The following is a 21109-nucleotide window of genomic DNA, read 5'->3' as shown; positions in this document are numbered from 1 at the left end:
GCAATAGCAAAATCCAAATTCATTATAATCTATGAAGAAAAATAACACTATGTAAATGAACTGCAATACCACAGAACTCTAAAACTGTTCTTTACTTTCTTTCATAGCCAGGTGTGTTAGGAATTAGCCTTAATTTTTGAAAATAATACAGGTGTTCTCAAACTAGAAAGGGAAGTTTGAATCAAACTATTGAGTTGTTTATACCCACTAAAATATTTGAAGGGATGGAACTGTGAAAGATTTTCTCTCTTCTACAGAACGCTGTTTACTCACTTACTGAACACATCTTCTTTTCTACAGAGTACTCTTCTGACTGCCTCCTGTGTAAGTGCAGACATGGCTTCTCCAGACGCTGAGATGGCTGTCTTTGGGGAGGCAGCTCCCTATCTGCGGAAATCAGAAAAGGAAAGAATTGAGGCTCAGAACAAGCCTTTTGATGCCAAGACGTCAGTCTTTGTGGTACATCCTAAGGAATCTTTTGTGAAAGGGACAGTCCAGAGCAAGGAATCAGGGAAGGTTACTGTCAAGACTGAAGCTGGAGAGGTGAGTGAAAAACAAGGCTGAAAGACACCATTTGATTCCCACTCTGGGCTGTAAGCTGACATACATAGATCTTTCATTTCCTTGGCAGACTCTGACCGTGAAGGAAGATCAAATCTTCTCCATGAACCCTCCCAAGTATGATAAAATCGAGGACATGGCTATGATGACCCACCTCCACGAACCTGCTGTGCTGTACAACCTCAAAGAGCGTTATGCAGCCTGGATGATCTACGTAAGTACCAGCAGCTGTCTTCCTTTGGGTAGCTGGAAGGCCTGCTGTGCCAGGCTGAGCAGAAGGCAACGTGCTGTCTCCCTTCCTTGCAGACCTACTCGGGTCTCTTCTGTGTCACCGTCAACCCCTACAAGTGGCTGCCAGTGTACAACCCGGAGGTGGTGCTGGCCTACCGAGGCAAAAAGCGCCAGGAGGCCCCTCCACACATCTTCTCTATCTCTGACAATGCCTATCAGTTCATGCTGACTGGTGAGAAAATGGCAATTTCTTTATGGAAATTTATTGTTCTTTGTTGTTGTGGCTGTTTGTTTGTTACTGTTTTGGTTTTGTTTATTTGTTTTGTTTTGTTTTTTTTTTTTTAAAATCAGTCTGGGTAGAGATGTAAACCTCAGCATGAACTTTTAATTAACTGTTATTTTAACATTTGCTGGTATTGTGCATGAGACACAGTACTCTCCTATCTATTTCTGAAGTCTAACGTATAGCATGAAATCAAAGGCACTGAAAAAATTTACACTGAAGAAGAAGTAATGGGACAAATTGGGTCAGATAAAACAAGTATTCTCCTCTACTCATTATTTGAATCTCATTTGCTTGAAGTATGACTTGACTCACAAATACATTCTGACAATTTAAGCAATCTTTCTAAATAGTATATTATAGATTAAGTTGTTGGGGTTTTTTTTTGGCCTCATGAAAACATAGATTAAAAAACCGAAATGCTCATTTCAGGTATTATTCTGATATTTACAGCTTATTGGGAAAGAACAAGAGCCAGGATCTCAGCAAAGTTGCACTGTCCAGAAAAAATGATAAAGGCATTCGTTTCCAATTAGCTGTTAGCTAATACTCCCATATCATGGATTTGGTTCTTCTCAGGCATGAAGCTAGCTTGACCAGAATAGACTAGAATCCTTGCACTGAAACTGCAGTTCACTGAAGGGAATCAAAGATTCATGAATCCACAGTAGTTTTATAAACTACTTTTTAAGAGGGATGTAACTAAACATCACAGAATAATAATGCTGACTGTACTAAATAAACCCCCTGAATAATGAGGGGAAAAAAAAGAAAAAGAAAAATTGTTTTTTTTTCTCCTTTTCCACTTTTTAACATTGGAACATGAATGAGAAGTAATTCATGAATTGAATTCATGAATGGAATTCATGAATGACAAGTAATTTAGCATTTTCTTTCACACATGCTTTCTTCATTCTTCCTACTAGCTAGTGACTTTAAAAGAAGACTTGCAAAGACAGAAGTAAACCAAGAATGAACAGAAACAATCTGAAACAAAAAATAGCCCAAACTATATAGAAATATTATTCCCCACTTTGGAAATAATTAATTCCTTTGAAACAAAAAAGAAGATACAAGGAAAAAGAAAGGAAAAAGAAAAAGAAAAGAAACAGGGAAAGGGAAAGGGAAAGGGAAAGGGAAAGGGAAAGGGAAAGGGGAAAGGGAAAGGGAAAGGAAAAAAGGAAAAGGAAAAGGAAAAGGAAAAGGAAAAGGAAAAGGAAAAAAAAAAATCATGTTTAACAATTTCCAAGTATAATTAAATCTCTACACTTTTAGAACTTAGAGGTTACTGAGGAAAGAGAAAAATGAAAAAAAAAAAAGGAGTTTGGTAAGATGGGAAACAGAATTCTTTTGATGCAGACATTTATTGACTCTAATTCCTTGGTACATAGAAGGGGAAGCTAATTTTGCTAAAGAGATGTGGAAAGAAACTTAAGAATCTTAGATTCTTACACTAAGGACTCCCTGATGTATAAGCCTATAGTCATACTTTCTGGGAACTTCAAACGACACACAAATACTGGGTGATGTCTGTAAATTCTACAGGGAGTTCTTTCATACAAATGTTTTGTTCCAATGTCTGTAACACAGACTTCTCAGAGGAACAGAATTTCCTTAAGGGAACCTAACAGGAATACTTACATCAATATTTATGTCATACTCAGTCTGACATAAGAAAAAGTCAAATTTAGAAGAAGAAATACCCAGTTTCACTGCCTCAAAGAGAGTTTAAATGAATAACTAGGAGGTGAAAAAGGTGTTGTAAAATTCAACAATGGAGAACAGAAGGTATTTTTCTCCCTCAAGCTTCCTGTACATAATACCTTGGATATCAAAGAGTACTGTTTATATTTATATTTGTCTTACACTGTGAGTTCTGTATTACTCAAGAGCATTACTAACAACATCTTTATTTCTGCCTCTTTCACAGACCGTGAGAATCAGTCAATCCTGATCACGTACGTACACACCCTGCTAAGGTCATTGTGGGGCTGCCCTGTGCCAGGGGACATGCTGCCTGACCACACGCTCTCTGCTACTCTGTTTGTTTTGACAGTGGAGAATCTGGTGCAGGGAAGACTGTGAACACAAAGCGTGTCATCCAGTACTTTGCAACAATTGCAGCTAGTGGGGAGAAGAAGAAGGAGGAGCAGCCTGGCAAAATGCAGGTACATCAATAGATAATGGCTTGAATCAGTGTTTTTTTTCTGTTCCTTGTTTTTGGAAAGTATATCAAGAAATAATTATTGTCCTGTAGGGAACGCTTGAGGATCAAATCATCAGCGCCAACCCACTGCTGGAGGCATTTGGAAATGCCAAGACTGTGAGGAATGACAACTCCTCGCGCTTTGTAAGTTGCTGCTTCATACAAAATCCCTCCCTCCCATTAAAAGACAAGTGATGCACCCAGTGGTATTACACATTAAGGTGTCAAAAGAATCCATCCGGGCTGAAATGTTTCTTTTTCCCCTCAACAGGGCAAATTCATCAGAATCCACTTTGGGGCCACAGGCAAACTGGCTTCTGCTGACATTGAAACTTGTAAGTGACATCCTGGCATGATCACATCCCTTCCTAAATTCCTACCTCCGTGTCCTGTGTCATTCCTAACTCTTTCTTCCTGCCTTGCCAGATCTGCTGGAGAAGTCCAGAGTCACTTTCCAGCTCAAGGCAGAAAGAAGCTACCACATATTTTATCAGATCATGTCCAACAAGAAGCCAGAGCTGATTGGTAAGAAGGATCATTATATCTTCTTGAGGAAGATTGCTGAGCAGCTGTTCCCTCTACTATCTAGCCGAAAGAACTAAGCCTGTGTCCTTCCTCTTCCTGCTTTCAGACATGCTTCTCATTACCACCAACCCATATGACTACCACTATGTGAGTCAAGGTGAGGTCACTGTACCCAGTATTGATGACCAGGAGGAGCTCATGGCTACAGATGTGAGTATCAGAGAAAAAAGATATCAACTGTGTATGTCTTGCAGGGTGACTTACTTAATACATATTTAACTTGACTGTTTCTACTGCAGAGTGCCATTGACATCCTGGGCTTCACTGCTGATGAAAAGACTGCCATCTACAAGCTGACAGGGGCTGTCATGCACTATGGGAACTTGAAGTTCAAGCAGAAACAGCGAGAGGAGCAGGCAGAGCCAGATGGCACAGAAGGTACCAGAAAATTCAGCTAGTGAAAAATGAGGAAAAGCATCTTTGTTCGTTGGCTGTCTAATTGCAGAGGTGCATGCCCAGTCATGGGAAGTACCATTCTTTTATCCAACAGATACTTCCCAAAAGTACCCAGCCTGAAAATTGGTACTTTAACACAGGATCTCTCTCACTCAGTAAAACATTCGACCACTATATCATCATGATGTACTAACAGATTTTTCGCCAAATATACCATGCATTCTTTGCTGTGCAGAAATTCAGTTGTCACAGAACAGGAGAGGAAACAGGATTTTGGAGTGCTTCTGGGAGCTTCTGGATTCAAGCTGTTCCTACTCAAGCCATGCCTGTTCTTGCTTTCAAAAAAGGCCAGCATTTGTTTCCATAATCCTTATTCCTTTCTAGACCTTCTCAGTAAAACCAGACCAATACTTTGCCATTTCTAGAAAAGTGAACAGCACAGCTGTTCACACTGACCAAATTCTAGCCATTGTCCAATGATAAATGCTTTTCTCTCTCTTTCTCCCTCTTTAGTGGCCGACAAGGCTGCCTACCTGATGGGCCTGAACTCAGCTGACCTTCTCAAAGCCCTGTGTTACCCTCGAGTGAAGGTTGGGAATGAATTTGTGACAAAAGGTCAAACTGTCGAACAGGTAAATAAAGATGGCTTCAAAAAAGAACAGGAGCATTCTTCTTCTGCCCTCGAAGGTAAGTCCAGTACTTTTTTCTCTGTTCTAGGTGAACAATGCAGTGGGTGCCTTGGCAAAAGCTGTCTTTGAAAAGATGTTCTTGTGGATGGTTATTCGCATCAACCAACAGCTGGATACCAAGCAACCCAGACAGTACTTCATTGGTGTCCTGGACATTGCCGGTTTTGAGATCTTTGATGTGAGTAACGAAGATTTGGCATCATAGTTATGGAAGGGACAGGAAGAGATCATGAGGTCTCAGAAACAGATTTCTTTTTGGAATAGCCAAGGAAAAGGAAGTGCTGTGGGAAAACCCACAGCATGTTCCCTGTGTTGTGAATGCAGTCCTCATACTAGGGCTTCTGCGTCAGATCAAAGAAACTGCTGGAGTCTTGATTAGAGGGCAGAGAAATTTCTGGGTGGGACACTGAACAAGTTTCCATTCTCCAGGAGGTGAGAGAGCTGAGACACCTCCATGGTGCAGCAGCTAAGCTTATTGAAGGATCTGCTTTTGCGTAGAACAGTAAAAAAGAATTTTTCCCTGTTGATTGATCTAAATAACAATAATAAGAAGAAAATCCTGCAAAGACACCTTATTTATTTATTTACTTATTTATTTTACAACAGGAGTCCTGCTAAGGAAATATATGCCATTACATAATGGTTAGGTGTAGTGTTTCTGCTGGGGAACTTCAAAAAGAATCAGCAGAACACTAACAAAACCCTGTGGTCATTGCTGCCCCTTGAGAACCTGTGCAACTCTCCTTGCTTTGAACAGTTCAACAGCTTTGAGCAGCTGTGCATCAATTTCACCAATGAGAAACTGCAGCAGTTCTTCAACCACCACATGTTCGTGCTGGAGCAGGAGGAGTACAAGAAGGAAGGAATCGAATGGGAATTCATTGACTTTGGGATGGACCTGGCTGCTTGCATTGAACTCATTGAAAAGGTACCTTTTCCATTCAAATGTGTGATGTATTTTGGAATTTTGTGATGTTCCTGAGCCCGATTCAGATGGGAAAGAACTTATGACCAGCCAGTCAGTTTCAGTCAAACAAAGCATTTTGCAATGGAATTTACCTTAGTGTGGAGCAGAGAAATTAGGAAGGCTAGATGTAAATCTTTGTCACCAGTCCTGCACCACCCTGTCTTTGGGTGTGGAAAAGGTAGCCCATGCTCCCAACAAAAGAATTCTTTGAAACAAATTGGAGTCTGTCTCCTTTCCTTTTTCTCCTGAAGATTCAAAACAAAAGTCCACACACCATTTTGGGAAATAAGTGTTGCTTAATCTGATTTCCCAAGACAACAGGCCTCTTGTAGCTATTATATTTCCATCCACCCCTTCTCCCTCTGCCCATTCCACTGCCCATTCTAAACTGAACTGGAATGATATTCTTACCAGTTTGGTGAAGACGGGCTGCTGGAAGGCAAGGGGAGGCACAAATAAGCTCCCTGGCTGAGAACAACTCCCAGCCAACTTAGGCTCTTATCCAGGCTGAGATGCTACCCACAACATACAGGTACCGCTGAACCTCACAGCATATGCTCCACACTGTTGTGATCTTTCGCTGTTACTTCTTTTGCTATCTTCCAGCCCATGGGCATCTTTTCCATCCTGGAAGAGGAGTGCATGTTCCCCAAGGCAACTGACACCTCTTTCAAGAACAAGCTCTATGACCAGCATCTGGGCAAGTCCAATAATTTCCAGAAGCCCAAGCCGGCCAAAGGCAAGGCCGAGGCCCACTTCTCTCTGGTGCACTATGCTGGCACAGTGGACTACAACATCTCTGGCTGGCTTGAGAAGAACAAGGACCCCCTGAATGAAACTGTCATTGGGTTGTACCAGAAATCATCTCTGAAGACACTGGCCTTACTCTTTGCGGCCTATGGTGGTGAAGCTGGTAATGTCTCTACAGTTCACGTTTCATATTTTCATACTGAATATTGATGAACCTCAAAGGCAACGTTCTGATTCTGACTTCTGTTTAATTTTTTTTTTTTTCCAATATTGCAGAGGCTGGTGGTGGTGGTAAGAAGGGTGGTAAGAAGAAGGGTTCTTCTTTCCAGACAGTCTCAGCTCTTTTCCGTGTAAGTACAGAATTTTTTCTCTGTCCAAAGAAAGAATGCAATCTCATTCTGAATCTGAAAGGTCTGTTTCAGTTTTGGTCTTGTCATGTTTGATACTTCAGAAACAGGACCTCAAAATACCATGAAACCTCTACTGTAATGTATGTCTGGTCTTCCTTTCATTTCGGGAGACAGAATGCTATGGTCACCCTCCCGGAACACCCTAAGTAATTTCTTTAGTCCTTTTTCTCCAAAAAAGCTATTTATATTGCATCCTTCGCTGTGTTCTTCTAACCGTCTGCCTTCATTTTGCTCTTATCTGCTCTGGGTTCTATAAAATTTGCAAAAGGGTGAAGTTCACCCACTTAGATTGAGAATGAATAGTGAATGAGACGAACTTCTTTGGTATCTCCGGAAGCATCAGAGAATTTTCCCACACTTATTTTTAATATATTATTAAATAGTAGATAATAGATCAAGCATCAAAAGAAAAAAAAAAGAAAAAAAAAGAAAAGATTGTAAGATTCTAAGGCAATTATTAATTTCAATGGAAAAGGGAGTGGATTTTAAATTGCTTTCTAATTAATGCATTTTGTGGGCAGATTTCAGTTATGTTTTCAAGGTTTCAATTTGGCTCAGGTTGAGATATTTAGCGAGACTGAACTACTCCTAACACCATTATTTATTTAGGCCTCACAATTATTCATTTCCAATTAAAACAAACAAACAAACAAGAACTATTTAGCCAAACCTATTTAGCCCTGAGTGATGTCCCTCAGGGGTCTGGATCGGGACCAGTAACATTTGATGTCTTTACTAATGACATAGTGGGATTGAGTGCATCTTCAGCGAGTTTGCAGATGACACCAAGCTGAGTGGTAGAGCTGACACAATAGAAAGAAGGGATGCTATTCAGAAGGATCTGGACAGGTTTGATAAGGGAGTCCACATTAACCTCATGAAGCTCAAGAAGGCCAGGTGAAAGGTCGTGTAACCGTGTTGAGGTAATCCCAAACATAAATACCAGCTGTGCTATGAGTGGATTGAGAGCAGCCCTGCAGAGGAGGACTAGGGGGTAATGGTGGATGAAAAACTATATATGAACCAGCAGTGTGTGCTTTCAGTGTAGAAAGTTGATCATATCCTGGGCTGCACCAAAAGAAGTGTGGTCAGCAGGTCAGGGAATGTGATTCTCCCCCTCTATTCCACCCTTTTCAGACACCTCCTGGAATACTGCATCCAGCTCTGGGTCCCCAGTCACAGGAAAGATATGGACCTGTTATAGCTACTCCAGAGGAGGGCCACAGAAATAGTTAGAAGCCTGCAACACTTCTGTGAATAGAAGATGAGAGGGCTGGGGTTGTTTTGCCTAGAGAAGAGAGGGCTCCAGGAACGCATTATTGCAGCCATTCAATAATTAAAGTGAGCCTGTAAGATAGATGGAGGGAGAATTTTTACAAGGGCATGCAGAGGACAGGGAGTAATAGTTTTAACAAAAAAAAAAAGATTTAGATTAGATGTAAGGAAGAAATTCTTTAGTATGAATCATGAAACCATCGAATTATAGAATTATAGAATCATGATATAAAGCCAGGATGCCTTTGGCCTTCTTGGTCACCTGGGCTCACTGCCAGCTCATGTTCAGGTGAGCACCGACCAACACCCCCAGATCCTTTTCTTCTGCACAGCTTTCGAGCCACTCTCCCCTCAAGCCTATAGCATTGCATGGGGTGGTTGTAACCAAAGTGCAGGACCCGGCACTTAGCTATGTTGAACCTCATCCCCTTGGCCTCTGCCCATCGATCCAACCTATCCAGGTCCCTCTGCAGGGCCTTCCTACCCTCTGGCTGATTGACACTTCCCCCCAATTTGGTGTTGTCTGCAAACTTACTGAGGGTGCACTCAATTCCCTAATCCAAATCATCAATAAAGATCTTAAAGAGGATGGGCTTCAACACTGACCCCTGGGGAACACCACTGGTGACCGGTTGCCATCTGGATTTCACTCTGTTCACCACTATTCTTTGGGCCTGGCCATCCAGCCAGATTTTAGCCCAGCAAGGGATGTAGCTGTTCAAGCCCTGAACTGCCAGCTTCTCTAGGAGAATTTATTTTACTATTATTATTATTTTTTTGTTAATTTCAAATATTTTATTCTTCACAAGTTGCATGAGGGTGGTGAGGCACTGCAACTGGTTGCCCAGAGAAGTTGTGGATGCCTGATCCCTGGAATTGTTCACAGAAAGGTTGAATGGGGCTTTCAGCAGTCTGATCTGGTGAGAGATATCCCTGCCATGGCAGGGGTTGGAACTAGATAATCTTTAAGGTCCTTTCCAACCCAAAGCATTCAATGAATATATTATATGAAATCGGCTACCAAAACAGATAATAGTCAGGCGTAGCCAAGAGCCCTGATCATCAGTATCTATAAATTAAAATGTTCAATTGTCTTTTGCAAGACATACTATCTGGAAGGAAAACTGTAAGATGGCAGCTGTGTACTTGTATGAGGAGATTAAGAAAAAAATAATATTAATTATTATTCAATGAAGGAACTTTAAAACCAACAAAGCTGGGAGCTTTCAATTTCTGAGTTTCCCTTTGGGAGCTCTATAAGGTGTTGTAGAGAAGACAGGTCTGCATCCAGAAACACTCAGTTTGATAAATACACTATTAAGCATGCAACACTTACAATTAATTATAATTCATCTTATGGTCTCACAGGAGAATTTAAACAAGCTAATGGCTAACCTGAGAAGCACTCACCCCCATTTTGTACGCTGCATCATTCCAAATGAAACAAAAACACCAGGTAAGGGGAATCAAACAGCAGGAAAATTTGAGCCAAAGGAGCCTTTCTCCTGTGTGTCAAACAGTAATCATGGTGTTTGTTAGGTGCCATGGAACATGAGCTGGTGCTGCACCAGCTGCGGTGTAATGGTGTGCTGGAAGGGATTAGGATTTGCAGGAAAGGATTCCCCAGCAGAGTCCTGTATGCTGACTTCAAACAGAGGTAAGAGTGCTCCACCTTTCTGCTCATTTGGACTAAGATAAATAACCTGAATATCCTAATGTACATGAAACAGTACACTTTATATTGGTACTAAGTAGTAATATAGAAATGTTTCACTATCAGTTCATGATGATGTGATGATATTGCTGAGGATTAGGTTTACCTTGAACTCTGAAATTACAGTAAATGAAACCTCCATATCCTGTTCTGGAAGCATGAACTACCTTCAGGCATCAGACTAATTCAGTAAGGCAGTCTGAGAAGGCTGTGGTTTTCAATTTCAGTGGTGGTTTAAGCAATGGTTATTTCTTCATGTTCTTGAGGATTAGGATTCTCTCAGATTTTGAATTAACAGTATGGAAATGTCACTTACGCAGTCCTGAATGGGTGGGCTGTCCCCCCATATCACATATCACCCAACTGGCCAGTCCGATGTAGCTAAGAAGGCTGTGGGGTTCATTCGCCGTAGTGGTATTGGCAATAGTTGTTTCTTCATGTTCTGTTTTCTCCTACAGATACAGAGTGCTTAATGCCAGTGCTATTCCAGAGGGACAGTTCATGGACAGCAAGAAGGCTTCAGAGAAGCTCCTTGGGTCCATCGATGTGGACCACACTCAGTACAGATTTGGCCACACTAAGGTAAAAAGAGCTCCTATGTTCAGGGAGAAATAATGGCTGGCTTCTCCCTCAGAGAATGAAAATGCAGTGCAGTAACACAGATGGCAGGTTAGGGGCCTGAACCAGCAGGAAACCAACCCTACAGTATTTAAGAAAGTAGGGAAGACCCAAGGATGATAACTAGGTTTAAACATGAGTCCAGATCATCTGGCATGTTTGCAACAATATGGAAGGTTTAAGATGAACCCATAAAATTTTGGTTTTAGAGATTGGTCAGGGCCAGGTCTAGGTAGGATAACAAGGGTCAGGCACTACCCAGTAATTCCTGGATGGATCCATAGCAATGAAAAAGATCTAACATCAAGCCAGGAAGTAAGTCTGCAGGTCATATTAGAGTTCACTGGTGACCACAGCCAGGCAGACGCATGGCTGATGCTATGGCTGAATGGGAAACCAGTAGTCCTACAACATGGTTCAGACAGGGACTGAAGGCCTAGAGCTGAGTTTTCAAGAAGCTCCTAGGCCCATGGGAATAGATTTGGGAGGAGAGCTTAGGTGAGGCTGGTCAAGGCCATTAAGGTCTCTTCCAGAATAAGGAAAGCCTCTGTACCTCTGTTCTGTCTAACCTGACAGTGATAGGCTGACAATTTCCTTTCTTGAGGTATTCTTCAAAGCTGGGTTGCTGGGACTCCTGGAGGAGATGAGAGATGATAAGCTGGCAGAAATCATCACTCGCACACAGGCCAGGTGCAGAGGTTTCCTGATGAGAGTGGAATATCGTAGAATGGTGGAAAGGAGGTAAATATTTCCATGTATTTAATTTACTCTCACAGTGCTTGGTTAATTATTAACCAAGCACTATTATTACTGTTAATTAATAACATGTGAAAGAACTTCACAGTGAGGGTGACAGAGCAACGGAACAGGCTGCCCAGGGAGGTTGTGGAGTCTCCTTCTCTGGAGATATTCAAGGCCCATCTGGATGCCTACCTGGGCAATCTGCTCTAGGAAACCTGCTTTGGCAGGGGGGTTGGATCCAATGACCTCTTGAGGTCCCTTCCAACCCCTACAATTCTGTGATTCTGTGATCCTGTAAAATTAATTGAGTCTAAATTTGTAACACACAAGGCATGTAATACTTATGCAAATTTTATATCAGGGAGTCCATCTTCTGCATCCAGTACAACGTTCGTGCATTCATGAATGTCAAGCACTGGCCCTGGATGAAGCTGTTCTTCAAAATCAAGCCCTTGCTGAAGAGTGCAGAATCTGAGAAGGAGATGGCCAACATGAAAGAAGAGTTTGAGAAAACCAAGGAAGAACTTGAAAAGTCTGAGGCAAAGAGGAAAGAACTGGAGGAGAAAATGGTGGCCCTGTTGCAGGAAAAAAATGACCTTCAGCTCCAAGTGCAGGCGGTGAATATCACTGTTTATTCGTTCCTGAGAAAACATGTCATACAGGCAGATTTCATTTTTCCCCCAAGCAGAGACTTACAGGAAGCTGACTAAATTGCAATAGAAAAAAAGTCACACACTCGAAGTTACTCTAAAGTTGAGTAACTGTGAACACTGCCAGGGGCACAGCAAGTTCCCTGTCAGTCAGTGAGGATAAATGTAAGTGCCAAATGAGACTCAGCAGCCCTGATGTCCTGAGGAAAAAGCCAAGTAGCGCTTGTGACCTGGAAGGGAATCATCTCCATCTGTGTACTGTCAAAGCTCTGTGCCTACTTAACATTGTAAAGGCAACCCTGAGAAGGACCCACTTTACATAAACACAGATACACTATAAGGCTAGATTACCTTCACACGCACAGATCCTTGGTGTTCAACTTCAATCAGGAAAAGGCAGTTTCTTAGCTCCAAGCAAAACACTACTTTCTTTACTGTATTATTCCCACAAATGGAAAAACCTTGGCTACCCAAATATGATAACGATCATGATGACTAAATTAAAAAAGTAAAAACTATTGAATACTGAGTCTGTGACAGAAAAAGACAACACAACAGAAATTTCAAAACGTTATGACCCAGAAAAACCTCTGTCTCCCCATCAGGAAGCAGACAGCTTGGCTGATGCCGAGGAAAGGTGTGACCAGCTCATCAAAACCAAAATCCAACTGGAAGCCAAAATTAAGGAGGTGACAGAACGGGCCGAGGATGAGGAAGAAATCAATGCTGAGCTGACAGCCAAGAAGAGGAAACTGGAGGATGAATGTTCAGAGCTGAAGAAAGATATTGATGACCTGGAGTTAACCTTGGCTAAAGTTGAGAAGGAAAAACATGCCACTGAAAACAAGGTACACACATGGAGAGTCACACAAAGGGAGAAGGGATAGATACCTCCCATTATTAGGCTGGCATCCCCCTAGTTTGCGTTAACCGTCCAGGTTCTCTCCCCTCCCAGATTCTTGCACACCCCCAGCCCCCTTACTGGCAGTGAAGTATGAGAAGCTAAAAAGTCCTTGACTTAGTGCGAACACTGCCCGGCAACAGTTAAAACCAGTGTGTTATCAACATTATTCTCATCCTAGATCTGAAACACAGCACCATACCAGCTAGAAAATGAACTCTATCCTAGCTGAAACCAGGACACTGCACCAGGAATCAGGTTTTTGACTGAATATTAAATATTTTATCCAATTTATAGGTGAAAAACCTTACAGAGGAGATGGCATCCCTGGATGAGACCATAGCCAAGCTGACAAAAGAGAAGAAAGCCCTCCAAGAGGCCCACCAGCAGACACTGGACGACCTGCAGGCCGAAGAGGACAAAGTCAATACATTGACCAAAGCAAAAACCAAGCTGGAGCAGCAAGTGGATGATGTAAGCACACGTGCCTCCAGCAAGACAGGACAGGTATGGAGTTCGACCTGCCTGGCATTGATGGTGTTGTTGTGTTTAGCTGGAAGGGTCCCTGGAGCAAGAGAAGAAACTGCGCATGGACCTTGAAAGGGCTAAGAGGAAACTTGAGGGAGACCTGAAGCTGGCCCATGACAGCATAATGGATTTGGAAAATGATAAGCAGCAGCTGGATGAGAAACTGAAAAAGTAAGTGTGGTTGTGAGACACCTGAGTGTGGGTCAGGTGCATTTATTAGGTAGTTTTATTCAGGTGTTAACACTGTGATTCTGTATGCTTTGTGCAAAGGAAAGACTTTGAAATCAGCCAGATCCAGAGCAAAATTGAGGATGAGCAAGCCCTGGGCATGCAATTGCAGAAGAAGATCAAGGAGCTGCAGGCAAGCCTCTGGTCCTTCCCTTCCGCCCTTCAGAAAGACGTCAGTACAAGGAGGGCATGGGTGTGTAAAGGGTCTCGCATTTTCCCCAGGCCCGTATCGAGGAACTGGAGGAGGAAATTGAGGCAGAGCGAACCTCTCGGGCAAAAGCAGAGAAGCACCGTGCTGACCTCTCCAGGGAACTGGAGGAGATCAGCGAGCGCCTGGAAGAAGCAGGAGGGGCTACAGCAGCTCAGGTTGAGATGAACAAGAAGCGTGAGGCAGAATTTCAGAAGATGCGCCGCGACCTCGAAGAGGCCACGCTGCAGCACGAAGCCACAGCTGCCGCCCTGCGGAAGAAGCACGCAGACAGCACAGCTGAGCTTGGGGAGCAGATCGACAACCTGCAACGAGTCAAGCAGAAGCTGGAGAAGGAGAAGAGTGAGCTGAAGATGGAGATAGATGACTTGGCCAGTAACATGGAGTCTGTCTCCAAAGCCAAGGTAAAGAATTGCAGTAGAATTCACAGGGCCAAGGTACAGCACATAGCCTGAATCTACTAGTCACACTCTCATATAAGAATCCTGCTGTGAGAATTAGACAGCGTGCAGGTGTTCATTTCCTCTCCTTCCTTGTTTTTGATACCTAGGCAAATCTGGAGAAGATGTGCCGCACTCTGGAAGACCAGCTGAGTGAGATCAAAACTAAGGAGGAGCAGAATCAGCGCATGATCAATGACCTCAATACTCAGAGAGCTCGTCTGCAGACAGAAACAGGTGAGACATCCCCAGTCCTGAGGTGCAATGGCAGAACCTGAAAATCAGGAGGATACACCGTGGTGCAAAGCAAGAATTGGGCTAACGTCTCAAAGCAACCCCAGATTACAGGGCTTTACAGTGTTCTCCAGGGCTAAGTATTGGGGACAGTTTTGTTTAACATTTTGATCAACAATCTTGGTTGAGGGGACTGAGTGCACGCTCAGTTATTTTGCAGACAACACCAAGCTGGACAGGAATGTTGATCTGCTTGAGGATAGGAAGGCTCTGCAGAGCGATCTGGGTAGGCAAGATCAATGGGCTGCAACCAGTTTTATGGTATTCAGCAAAGCTAAGTGCTGGGTGCTGCATTTGGGTCACAACAACCAAGTGCAGCAATATAGGCTTGGGAAAGAGTGTCTGGAAAGCTGCTCAGCAGAAAAGTATCTGGGGGTGCTTGTCCACAGCTGTCTTACCATGAGCCAGCAGTGTGCCCAGGTGGGCACCAATGTCATCCTGTCCTGTATCAGAAACAGTGTGGCCAGCTGGTCTAGGGAAGCGATTGTCCCTGTGTATTTGGCACTGGTGAGACCACACCTCAGATACTGTGTTCAGATTTGGGCCACTCACTGCAAAGAACATACTGAGTTCCTGGAATATGAAGAGCAAAGAAGCTGGTGAAGGGACTGGAAAGCAAGACATGCAAGACATGTGAGGAGCCGCTGAGGGAGCTGGGTTTGGTTAGTCTTGAGAAAGGGGGATGAAGGGAGACCTCACGGCTTTCTAGAACTGCCTGAAAGTTGGTTGTAGCAAGGTGGGTGCTGGTTTCTTTCCTCACGTGACAAGTGATAGGACATGAGGAAATAGCATCAAGTTGCATCAGGGGAGGTTTAGATTAGGTGTCAGGAGGAATTTCTCTGTGGAAGGAGTGGTTAGGCACTGGAACAGGCTGCCTAGGGAAGTAGCAGAGTCTCCATTCCTGGAGATATTTAAGAGATGAATGGATGTGATGCTCAGGAAAATGTTTAGTAGTGAACTTGGTAGTTCACTATAGTGTTACATCATGGTTGGACTTGATGATCTGATGGGTCTTTCTAAATGATTCTATGATTCTACCGTTAGTGTAACTTTATTTATTTATTTATTTTTCACTTGCCAGGTGAATATTCACGCCAGGTGGAAGAAAAGGATGCTTTGATTTCTCAGCTGTCTAGGGGCAAGCAGGGATTTACCCAACAGATTGAGGAACTGAAGAGACATCTAGAGGAAGAAATAAAGGTCTGGAAGTACCCTACTTCCTGCAAGCCACATCACCCAGAAATGCATGAGTTATACTCATCACAACACACAGGGAAGGAACCGTAGTGATTTTGATGCTAGAGGAAGTCATCCACAAGCCCTTAATGAGATTCTGATGCCCTCCAAGACAGCATGCACACACATCTGTAGGCACGTTTACAGAAACAAGGGATTAGTGTCCCCTGGCCACCTTTCACTAACACATCCTAATCCTCTAGCACACATTTATGAGGGATTCATCATCTCCCAGCTATACATTTTTCTCATCAGAGTTTACCCACCCTTTCCCTGGGGCAGTTCTCCTGTGCATGACAATTTCACTGTCAAGATGCATCTCAAGATGTGTATCCAGGTTACTAATCCCAGTGTCCCCACAGGCCAAGAACGCCCTAGCCCATGCCGTGCAGTCTGCTCGCCACGACTGTGACTTGCTCCGGGAACAATATGAGGAGGAGCAGGAAGCCAAGGGAGAGCTGCAGCGTGCCCTGTCCAAAGCCAACAGCGAAGTGGCCCAGTGGAGAACCAAATATGAGACGGATGCTATTCAGCGCACGGAGGAGCTGGAGGAGGCCAAGTATGTGGGAAGTGGGATGTTGAATGGGTGGAGAAGTCTGAGACTGCTAAGGGTATTTGGAAGGAGTCTTTGAGGATGGGTCAAGATAGGGATGGGATGAAGGCATCAATATACTCTCTTTGTGGTAGAGGGCAGAGAGGGAGAAAGATGAAAAGCGTGCTGTGGAAAAAGTTCAGACTGGAAGGACAAACTTGCCCTTAGGGTGTTAGAAGAGCTAAGACAGTCTGAATACTCAATTGGTGCTAGGGCAGAGACGCGATAGGCCCTTTAGGCTGCATGCTGCCTTGGACAGAATAAATACTGTGGACAGCTCAAGGAACTAAGTCCCCTAAGCAGGCAAGTGCCCTCTTGTGAATCTTATAAAATTGGCTACCCTTTACTCTCTAACCTGAAGCCGTGATCATCTCCTCCCAGAAAGAAGCTGGCACAGCGCCTGCAGGATGCAGAAGAACACGTTGAAGCTGTCAATGCCAAATGTGCTTCCCTGGAAAAGACAAAACAGAGGCTGCAGAACGAGGTGGAAGACCTGATGATTGACGTGGAGCGAACAAATGCTGCCTGCGCAGCTCTGGACAAGAAGCAGAAGAACTTTGACAAGGTATTCTGGCCCCTGGCCCTGTGCTTCCTGGGCAGAGCATCCCTTCACAATTGCCACATCCATACTCACACCCTGTTGATCTGCCCAGATCCTGGCAGAGTGGAAGCAGAAGTACGAGGAAACACAGGCTGAGCTGGAAGCTTCCCAGAAGGAGTCTCGCTCTCTCAGCACGGAACTGTTTAAGATGAAGAATGCCTATGAGGAGTCCCTGGACCACCTGGAAACGCTGAAGCGTGAGAACAAGAACTTGCAGCGTAAGTCCGTGGCTTTCTGCTGCTGGCCGGGCTTTCCCCCAAGCTTGTCTACCCACCACTCCACACGGGTGTGTGCCTGCAGTGATGAGAAGAGACCTGTCACCCTGGTGTGTGAGGGCCCTTCCCTTTATGCCCTATGTCTGACCATGCCTTGTTTCACCCTTCCCTACAGAGGAGATTTCTGACCTCACGGAGCAGATTGCAGAGGGAGGAAAGGCGATCCACGAGCTGGAGAAAGTCAAGAAGCAGATTGAGCAGGAGAAATCTGAAATCCAAGCCTCCCTGGAGGAAGCTGAGGTACAAAGTGCTAATGAGTGGTGTCCAGACTGAAAGAATGGGAACAGAAATCTGCAGACGTGGCAAGAAAGCCAAACTGTATTTCATGTGGTATCGTATTAGAGATTACTTAGAAAGCAAGCCACAGTTTTATTCACTGTTCCTACTAACTTGTCCAGGCCTCCTTAGAACATGAAGAGGGGAAAATCCTGCGCCTCCAGCTGGAGCTCAACCAGGTCAAGTCTGAGATTGACAGGAAGATAGCAGAGAAAGATGAGGAAATCGACCAGCTGAAGAGAAATCACCTCAGAATTGTGGAGTCCATGCAAAGCACCCTGGATGCTGAGATCAGGAGCAGGAATGAAGCCCTGCGGCTGAAGAAGAAGATGGAGGGAGACCTGAATGAAATGGAGATCCAGCTGAGCCATGCCAACCGTGTGGCTGCAGAGGCACAAAAGAACCTGAGAAACACACAGGCAGTGCTAAAGGTATAAACCAAAGTATGTGCACGTAGGCATCTATCTTGCCTCATGTTACACCAACATCATAACTGTACAAATAATTTATTAAAAGAGCAGGGAATGTCTCTGATGTCTCTGTCCAACAGTGCTGCAGTGATCAGCCACCTCATAATCTCTCTTTCCCCTCTTACAGGATACTCAAATACACTTGGATGATGCTCTCAGGACGCAGGAAGACCTGAAAGAACAGGTGGCCATGGTGGAGCGCAGAGCAAACCTCTTACAGGCTGAAGTTGAGGAGCTGCGGGCAGCCCTGGAGCAGACGGAGCGGTCAAGGAAAGTGGCTGAGCAGGAGCTTCTGGATGCAAGCGAGCGCGTGCAGCTCCTCCATACCCAGGTCGGATACTTTGCTGGAAATGAATCCCGCCCACAGGAGATAACATAGAATGAGATTGCTATGTATCTTGCTTGTTGCTATGCATCTTACCGTGTACGTATTTGAAGAGCAAAGCTGTGACATGACCAGTCCAGCCAGGCACACGTCTGGTTTGCCGCTAGGGCTCTAAAGAGGACCTTTGAATTAAAGACTTGCATAAACATTACTCTCACTCTCAACTCTTGATGTGGAGGTGTTAGATCTGACAGTACAAATCCTATCCTTCTTGTTGCACAGAACACCAGCTTGATCAACACCAAGAAGAAGCTGGAAACAGACATCGTGCAAATTCAGGGTGAAATGGAGGAGACAATCCAGGAAGCCCGCAATGCTGAAGAGAAGGCCAAGAAGGCCATCACAGATGTGAGTTGGGGCACTCTGTCACTGAGGATGGTGGATGTATCCTCCCCCAAAATGTCTACGGCCCCAACCTGGCTTTGCTGCTTTGCCTCTCCAGGCGGCCATGATGGCGGAAGAGCTGAAGAAGGAACAGGACACCAGTGCCCACCTAGAGAGAATGAAGAAGAACCTGGACGTGACGGTGAAAGACCTGCAGCACCGTCTGGATGAGGCTGAGCAGCTGGCTCTGAAGGGAGGCAAGAAGCAAATCCAGAAGCTGGAGGCCAGGGTGCGTAGGGATGGTATTTGTGCACAAGCGAGCATGTCATAAAGGGAGCCACCTGGAAAGCTCCAAAGATGGGCTTCTCATTGCAGGTACGGGAGCTGGAAGGGGAGGTAGATGCTGAGCAGAAGCGCAGTGCTGAAGCCGTGAAGGGTGTGCGCAAGTACGAGAGGAGGGTGAAGGAGCTAACCTACCAGGTAAGGCAGGAGGTGTCTTTGTGCTGACGCACCCTTCTCACAGAAAGCCAAAGCATTTTTCCGTGAACTCCAAGAGGACATGTTTTCTGGTGCTGTGGGGAAACCAACTCTCTCTCTTTCCTGCTTACCAACCACTCTAGTCTGAGGAAGACCGGAAGAACATTCTCAGGCTCCAGGATCTGGTGGACAAGCTGCAGATGAAGGTGAAATCCTACAAGAGACAAGCTGAGGAGGCTGTAAGTATTGCTTGGAGAGTGGCCATGAGCACCCTTCCATCGGGGCAGCACAGTCATTGAGATGAGCACGAATACAAGGAAAGAGGCATGAAAGTAACTCCAAAGACACAACAGTCTTGGCCATGTGGTTCATTCCCGTGTCAGCAGGCCTCGCCTTCTTCTGGCCATGCTGCACTCAGGGATGAACCAAGGGTTATTCTGCCGCCTGTTTGATTCTGGAAGTCAGACCAAAATTCCTGAGGGCCTCGTCCATTGACTGAGAAGCTCATGAATCTCTGACGCTGGTAACAGCACAGGGTTTCTGAGTCTTTCTCAACCTAATAAACCACAGGGAAAATTGGGCACCGAGTAGTGGGAGAATAAGCACACAAAATGAGAAGGCCACGTGACAGAATTGCTCCTCAAGAGTGACACAGTACAGGTGCAGCTTGCAACAGCGGGGTCCTGAATAAGGGAGGATGATGAGCTCTTTGAGAGGGTTCTGGGTCAGCAGTGGTAGGTAGGAGACAGGAGGTCTGTGCTTTCTCCGCGTAATCACCAGAGCCCCTCAAGGCCCAGACGCATGAGGAGTGAAACCCCTGCCCCGGGCTCTTCACCACCAACTCCCTCTCCCCACACAGGAGGAGCTGTCCAATGTCAACCTCTCCAAATTCCGCAAGATCCAGCACGAGCTGGAGGAAGCCGAGGAGCGGGCTGACATTGCAGAGTCACAGGTCAACAAGCTCCGAGCAAAGAGCCGGGAGTTTCATGGCAAGAAGATAGAAGAGGAAGAGTGAGGATGTCGTGTGGCAGCAAAGTGGCCTGAGGGATGCACAAAATGTGAACCCTCTGTCACTTCTTCCATAACTGGGATTTGTAGCCCCCTGCATACATAAGGAATAAAGTCTGTAGATTACTTCACATACCCACCATGAGCATTAGTTCTCATCTGCTTCTCTTTTTACTGGTTAGGTCTCTATCATCATTTGTTTTTGGGCACAGCTTTGGTTATAGCCTCTGTATACCAACATCACGGTACAGCTTTCTGTCACCTAGTTCCCAATGGCTCATCCCTTCTATATCACTTAATGACTGGGTCAAGATTGCAAGTGGCAATTCAAAGGCAGAGAAATCGCAATAGTAGTTCCTGATAGTGACTTCTTCCAGTTCAGCCTGCTTACGGTTTGGTCCCAAACCTCTGGTGTTATGTTTGCCCATCCAGCGCCTCAATCGCCTCCCAGTTGTGCAGCAAGCAATGTAACAGTTAACCTAGACAATGTCAGGTGTGAACTGCTCCTTTAGCTGGCCACTTTGGAAGGCGGATTTGTGGAGGGCCGATAACTGACAGAGTTTATGTTTTGCTGGGAAGCTGATATAAGGTGCTCTTTAGCCTCCAGTATGTTTGCTTCATTAATTTGGTTAGATGGGGTTGGGGGACTGTGAAGACTGTTGTGCCCTTCCAAAGAGATGAACCCTGTTAAGTTCAAGTCCGCCTTATATCGGGATCAGCACAGAATCCTTTGAAAGGGTAGATAAGCATGTGGATGGGGAGACCCATCCAATAAAACCCATGGGGATTC

General features: G+C 44.7%; 1 protein-coding gene and 1 long non-coding RNA gene across 2 annotated transcripts in view; one reads left to right on the top strand and one right to left on the bottom strand.

The window, feature by feature from the left end:
• LOC125184268 (uncharacterized) overlaps nt 1–21109 on the bottom strand; it is a 213179-nt gene that overhangs the window by 178426 nt on the left and 13644 nt on the right. The window lies entirely within an intron of this gene.
• On the top strand, nt 337–20464 carry LOC125181693 (myosin heavy chain, skeletal muscle, adult). Its single transcript, XM_066980181.1, has 38 exons — nt 337–543; nt 632–775; nt 868–1024; nt 3006–3033; nt 3132–3243; nt 3333–3425; nt 3553–3616; nt 3708–3806; nt 3913–4016; nt 4106–4244; nt 4776–4894; nt 4980–5129; nt 5709–5879; nt 6525–6831; nt 6945–7018; nt 9722–9809; nt 9893–10010; nt 10526–10649; nt 11290–11426; nt 11788–12043; nt 12682–12924; nt 13275–13451; nt 13531–13676; nt 13776–13866; nt 13956–14345; nt 14492–14618; nt 15757–15875; nt 16274–16470; nt 16885–17068; nt 17157–17322; nt 17495–17619; nt 17778–18086; nt 18253–18456; nt 18733–18858; nt 18953–19123; nt 19210–19314; nt 19455–19550; nt 20171–20464. The coding sequence occupies exons 1-38, from the start codon at nt 337–339 to the stop codon at nt 20324–20326; spliced, it is 5823 nt and encodes a 1940-aa protein (XP_066836282.1). The 3' UTR covers nt 20327–20464.

The sequence above is a fragment of the Anser cygnoides genome, chromosome 19 (genome assembly GCF_040182565.1).
Source record: "Anser cygnoides isolate HZ-2024a breed goose chromosome 19, Taihu_goose_T2T_genome, whole genome shotgun sequence".
Lineage (NCBI taxonomy): Eukaryota > Metazoa > Chordata > Aves > Anseriformes > Anatidae > Anser > Anser cygnoides.
The sequence above is the reverse complement of the archived record's forward strand: the minus strand, read 5'-3'. Positions and strand labels throughout refer to the sequence as shown.